The sequence below is a fragment of the Dasypus novemcinctus genome, chromosome 12, assembly GCF_030445035.2.
Source record: "Dasypus novemcinctus isolate mDasNov1 chromosome 12, mDasNov1.1.hap2, whole genome shotgun sequence".
In the NCBI taxonomy this organism is placed as follows: Eukaryota; Metazoa; Chordata; class Mammalia; order Cingulata; family Dasypodidae; genus Dasypus; species Dasypus novemcinctus.
In genome coordinates, this window is record NC_080684.1 from 1,757,925 (window position 1) to 1,764,121 (window position 6,197).

General features: G+C 55.2%; 1 protein-coding gene across 1 annotated transcript; it reads right to left on the bottom strand.

The window, feature by feature from the left end:
- Positions 1–2,245: 2,245 nt before the first annotated feature.
- On the bottom strand, positions 2,246–5,605 carry LOC101428051 (nuclear pore-associated protein 1-like). Its single transcript, XM_058309253.1, has one exon. It carries the CDS (start codon positions 5,603–5,605, stop codon positions 2,246–2,248), a length of 3,360 nt encoding a protein of 1,119 aa, XP_058165236.1.
- Between the last annotated feature and the right edge of the window lie 592 nt (positions 5,606–6,197).

The window sequence follows — 6,197 nt, forward strand, 5'->3', positions numbered from 1 at the left end:
CAGTGTAATCCCAATAAAAAATTTTTTGCAGATGTGGAAAAACCAATTATCAAATTTATTTAAAAGGATAAAGGGTACCAAATAGACAAAAAAAAAATCTTAAAAAAGAAAAATCAAGTTGATGGACTCTCATTCTAGACTTTAAAACATATTATTTAGTTACAGTGGTAAAAACAGCATGGTACTGGCTTAAGGAAAGACAAACAAATTGACCAACTGAACCAAATAAAGAACTCAGAAATAGACCCTCACATCTACATTCCGGTGATTTTTGACAAGCCAGCTGGGCAGAACAGTCTATTCAACAACTGATGCTGCGAGAACTGGATAGCCATATCCAAAAGAAAGAAAGAGGACCCCGATCTCACACCTTATATAAAAATTAACTCAAAATGGATCAAGGACCTAAATATAAAAGCTATAGCCATAAAACTAGAAGAAAATGTAGAAAAACATATTCAAGATCTTGTGGTAAGCAATAATTAAACCTTACACCCAAAGCTTGAACACTGAAAGACAGGCAAATAAATGGGACCTTCTCAAAATTAAACACTTTTGTTCTTCCAAAGACTACCAAGAAAGTAAAAAGGTAGCCTACTCAGTGGGAAAAAAACATTTGGAAACCATGTATCTGATAAGGGTTTGATATTCATGTTGTATAAAGAAATCAAACAACCCAGTAATAAAAAGAATAGCAACCCACGAGGACCTGCTGGTGTGTTATGGGGTGCCACCTGGGATCCCGCAGGGCAGGAGGGACGTGTGGTCGGACGTGGGCATGGGGTGGCTGCAGGAGCACTGGGCCCAGCGCCCAGGGACTCCCTGTGTCCCCGCCCCATGGGAGTGTTTTGGCTGCCATGCACTTGCCCTGGGAATCATTGCATGGACACAATTTCATTTGTCTTGGCTATATTTCTTGGAGTAGAATTAGCAAGAATTACGGTTCAAGTGCATGGATGCTAAGGCCATTCATTTTGGGTGAAGGATGAACATGGTAGGATGATGGGCACAAGTTCAAATTAAAAAGACACACACAAAAAAACACATTCCAACATTTTAAAGACTGAAATTGCGAAGTGCGATTTCTGAACAAGCACCAGAGATGGCTGAACCTATGGTGAGGTCAGAGGGGTGGAGAGAAGCACAGAGGAAAGAGGGGGCCACCCTGCCTCCCCCTGCTCTGGACCTCACGTCCTCCTGCGTGGCCGTCCCTAATGCTCAAGGCACAGGCTTCAGAAGCCAGGCCATGTGGTCATAAGGTGTGGCCACTTCCACGTCCTCCTCACTGCCCACAGAAAACAAAATAGTTAAGTCTGGCTCAACACATCACCACTCCTGCAACACAGTTCTTCCTCCATCCTCGAGTCGAAGAGCAAAGACATACAAGCAGAGACAAACAAACGAGTTTATTTATAACGATCCGCATATATATAAGCTACATACATCATATAGGGAAGATAGAGAAGGGCCCGTTCAGGCAAATGGGTATGGGGACAGGAGTCATTTGTAGGTAACAGGAGGGCTTCCTGCCATTTCCAAGAAAAAAGGCCCAGAGTGTGGGTCTGCCCTGTCATCACCCAAGCCAGGGAAAGCAGTTGATACACACGTAGGTCTCTCTCCTACTCCCTATGTGGAAGTCTTCGATCCCATGCAGTGAACTCTTGCCAGCCTCCAACACACACACTCACACACACACACACGCTGGGCCTCCAGCTTGCTGACAGTGAAGAGGTTGAGCTGGACCTGTCCAACGCTTTTTTCCAGATGTTCAAAGACCCTTCATGACGAGACTGGCTGCACGCCGTTTCTGGAGGCCACTTTTTCTCTTTACTGGTGGAGACTGGGTCTTTTGTGCTGGAAGAAATACCTCTTATGAAGCCCTGGGTAGGTGATGGGGTGCCCAAAAGGAAAAGCTGCTACTTACCTTGCCCATACCAGAGGCACAGTTGCTTTAACCCAAGGGGCAGCAAAAGTGCCTCCAAACACAAGTATTTTCCCAGTGGCACTGGCTCCTCTAAAGCCAAAGGGGAACCCTGGCTGGAGGGGCCTCAGGTGTTTTGACTTAAAGGGAGAAGGGAAGTTTTCCCCTAGAAATGTTCTGACTTTGGCCAGGAGGGCCACAGGTGCCTTGCTGGAAGGAGAGAACACAAGGGCCCTCAAGCACAGGGGTGGTGCTGTCCCCTCCCGTTACACCACACCTGTGCCCTGGCCAGGTGGACCACAGGTGCCCTAGTCAAAGGTGGAATTAAAAGGCCCCCCAGCTCTGGATAGTGTTGTCCCCTCCTGTTGTCCCACCTGTTTTCTTGTCAGGTGGACTCCGAGTGCCTTGCATGGAGGTGGAAGCAGAGGTGTCTTGAACTACAGGCATGACACTGGTTCCTCCTGCAAGAAGTATGCTCTGGCCAGTGGGACCCTGTGGAGCAGAAGTGGTGCTGGATCTTCCACTTGGTCCTGCTCCAAAGGTGAGAGCTCCGGAAGAGCAACTGGGTCCCGGGGCAGACGCGCTGACCGCACATCTACTACTTCCCTTCAGGGTGCTGACTGGGATGCCAAATCTGGAACCTGGCGATGTCAAGCCCACAAATGCTGGTGGTGGAACGCCACCACTGGGTGGCTGGGCTGTGGGAGAACTGAAGCCTGCAGCTTGTGCTGGGGAGGGCGACTTTCCCAACCGGAAGGAGGGGTTAAAGCTGTTGGCTCCCGGCTGCTGCCCGTTGGGGACCCCAAATGTGGGCTGAGGCATGGTTCCTGGGTAAAAGGGAAGATTGTGTGTTGGAGGTGGGCCATGGACCAACGGTGCAGGCAAGCCAGTGGAGACTTGGTTTGAGGCAATGCTGCCATTGCATGGTGTGTTGTCAGTACCAGGACATGCCGCATAAAAGGGGAAGACGTTCTTCCTGGAGACAGGAGCAGCCTGGAGAGACCCCACAGCCTGGGGAGGAGGCGTGGTGTCCATATCCTCAGGATCAGAGGTAAGCCTGGCTGCTGAGCATGCAGAGGGGCTGCCTGCTGGGGTTTCGGTGGCCACAGGAGAGATGGGCAGGCCAGCGGAGACAGGAGCAGCCTGGAGAGAGCCTGCAGCCTGGGGAGGAGGCGTGGTGTCCATATCCTCAGGATCAGAGGTAAGCCTGGTTGCTGAGCATGCAGAGGGGCTTCCTGCTGGTGTGTCGGTGGCCACAGGAGAGATGGGCAGGCCAGTGGAGACAGGAGCAGCCTGGAGAGACCCCACAGCCTGGGAAGGAGGCGTGGTGTCCATGTCCTCAGGATCAGAGGTAAGCCTGGTTGCTGAGCGTGCAGAGGGGCTGGCTGCTGGGGTGTCGGTGGTCACAGGAAAGATGGGCAGGCCAGCAGAGACAGGAGCAGCCTGGAGAGAGCCCGCAGCCTGGGGAGGAGGCATGGTGTCCATGTCCTCAGGATCAGAGGTAAGCCTGGTTGCTGAGCATGCAGAGGGGCTGCCTGCTGGGGTGTCGGCGGCCACAGGAGAGATGGGCAGGCCAGCGGAGACAGGAGCAGCCTGGAGAGAGCCCGCAGCCTGGGGAGGAGGCGTGGTGTCCATATCCTCAGGATCAGAGGTAAGCCTGGCTGCTGAGCATGCAGAGGGGCTGCCTGCTGGGGTGTCGGTGGCCACAGGAGAGATGGGCAGGCCAGCGGAGACAGGAACAGTGGGAAAAGTGGCTCCCGGCTGCTGCCCACCAGGGCCCCCAAATGTGGGCTGAGGGGTGGCTGCTGGACCCAAGGGGAGGATGAAAACTGGGGTGGGTGTAGTGTCCACTGGTACAGGCAGGTTGGTGGAATCTGGGGCATTTGCAAGAGGTGTTTGTTTCATATAACAGTGAGCACGTTGGAAATGGAGGGAAGGCACAACAGGGCTGGGAGGATGCAAGAAAATAACAGCGTGGGAAGGGGGAGTGGTGTCCATGTCACTTTCACTGGGGACCGAGGCAGGCTGGGAGGTCCCATGTGCAGATGTGCTGGCTGGGATGGTGGGTGTGAGCAGGGGAGCCGCTAGGGGCTGGCTGGTGAGGACAGGGATACGGGTGGAAGGGAAGGTGGGAGGGGTTGGTGAGAACAGAGGAGGAGGATCTATGCACATGGGTGTGGGTGATGGCTTTGCAGGAGTGGTGTGCTGGAAGGAGAGGGCTATGGCGTTAGCAGGAGTGGGGAGGTCAGAAATAGATGTTGCAGCCCTGAGTGAATGTGAAGGTGTGGCAGCCTCGAGAGGATGAGGTGCTGTGGCTGCCGTGGGCGGACGAGAAGCCGAAGGTACAGGGGCAGAGAGGATTGGTGGCCTGGCAGGCAGGTCTGCCAAGGCAGTGGCCGCTGTGGCGGTGGTAGCCGGGATTGGCCCAGTGACTGGGGCTTGGTGCAAGGCGTCTGTAGTCTCCCCCAAAGGCAGAGAGGGAGAACTGGCAGGCTCGGGGACACTGCTCTCTGCAGAGGCCTCTCTTCCACCTTCCTCCATGATGCCATGGCCCTGTTTTTGCTCAGCCTTCTCTTCCCAGCATGGGTCTCCAGCTGCGGCTCTCCGAGGAAACTTCAGGGCTGGGGGCCGCTCACCTCCACCCCACGACAGTGGCAGCAGCAGTGGCAATGGTAGTGGCCTCGGTCTTTTCCATTTACGGGGCCTGACGCTGGCTGGTGTGAGGAGAGGAGCGCTCCTTGATGGCTCAGCTGGACGGTGCTCTTCCTGCGTCTCCTCCCCTGGCTGTGAGCCTGGAGAGCTGCGGCCGTGGCTCCCCTCCAGCACCGCCTGTGGTGGTCTCTCTGACGGCAGCGAGCAGGAGGAGGATGCACCAGGGAGCCCTGCTGCCCCTGGACCGCCCCTTCCAGGAGGCAGGATGCTTCCTGCAGGCCTGTCCAAGCCCAGGATGGCCCAGCCGCTGACAGAGGAGCTCACAGACACCTGGGCCTCCTGACACCGTCTCTCTCCTTGTCTGTCCCTACAATGGAGATGCTTGTTCAGAGGTCCAGGACCACCCTGGAAGGACGTGACCACCTCCTCGGGCTCCAGGGGCCTGGATGGGGCCCGGACGCTTCCTCTGCTGTGGAGATCCCTCCTCTGCCCATCCTGCCCTCTGGTATCTCTGCAATCCTCCTCCTCCTTTTCCTCTGCTCGCTCTTCTCTGCCCTCTCCTGGGGCCCTCGGTCCACTTTCCTTCAGGTGAAGGGGTGGGAGGTGTCTGGATGGCTCCAGCCTCCTAGGGATGACCTGCTCAGGGGCCAAATCCAGAAGGGACAGTTTGCGCCCTGTACGAGGGATCCTCACCACCCCAGAAGAGTAGCCAAACATCTTGGAGTTCCACGATGACAGCACTGGCTTCAGACTCTCCCTCCCGAACGCCGACGGCAGGACCCCCAGAGAGGAGCAGTGAGGGTTCCAGATGGGATATCTCCTCTTAGGGGCGATGTAAATCCCAGAACGTAATAACTTCATGGCATCCGGGCCAGACAACCTGTGGGCAGGGCCAGGGAGGGGTGCTGGGGCAGCGGGGCCATCTGGACGAGCCCCAGGAGAACTGTGGAGGGGATAAACAGGCGGGTGACTGCTGGGCCCTGAGCAGCAGCTGCAGGGCTGCGACTGAAGTCGGCTCAGGAAATTGCCCATGAAGAGCTACCTGTGCGCTGTCCAATCGAGGGAGTGGAGTGAGAAACTAGAGAGGTCAACTAGCTCCCAGCTCCTCCGAGGCAAGGACCGCACTGGCACTATTGAGCTCCTGGCTTGAGGTAGAATCTGGACGTGTCACAGAGGGAGGGAATGTGAGGGGTGGGGGATGGGCAAGAGGAGAAGGAAGGGCAGTTGGAACAGGTGCTGCAGTGCAAACTGCTAGGCCCAGTGACCCAGCCTCGGTGGTCCTCTCTAACACCCCGGCATGGTCTGCAGCTTGGCACGCCTTCTCTGTGGCCATCCCGTCAATGAACGTCACCAGTAGCGCGTCAGACTTTTCTGGAGAGGGCTCGCAATGCCTGACTTGCCCAGATGCTGCACCCCACAACATCCCTTCCTGGCCTAGCTAGGTTTTCTTTGCTTCTTTTGATCAATTGGGTGAAAACAATGCTGAAGCCTTGGAACCTTCCTTGGGTCACGCAAGTGTTAATGCCCAACCCAGGATTTGAACCCCAGCCTCTGTGATTCCAGAGTTCATTCATTTAACCACCAGGCGCTAGGGCCTCCTCCTCATATAGTGATTATGTATTAC

Coding starts and splice junctions, on each gene's coding strand:
- LOC101428051 (XM_058309253.1), bottom strand. CDS start 5,605: ATGGGCAATTTCCTGAGCCGACTTCAGTCGCAGCCCTGCAGCTGCTGC.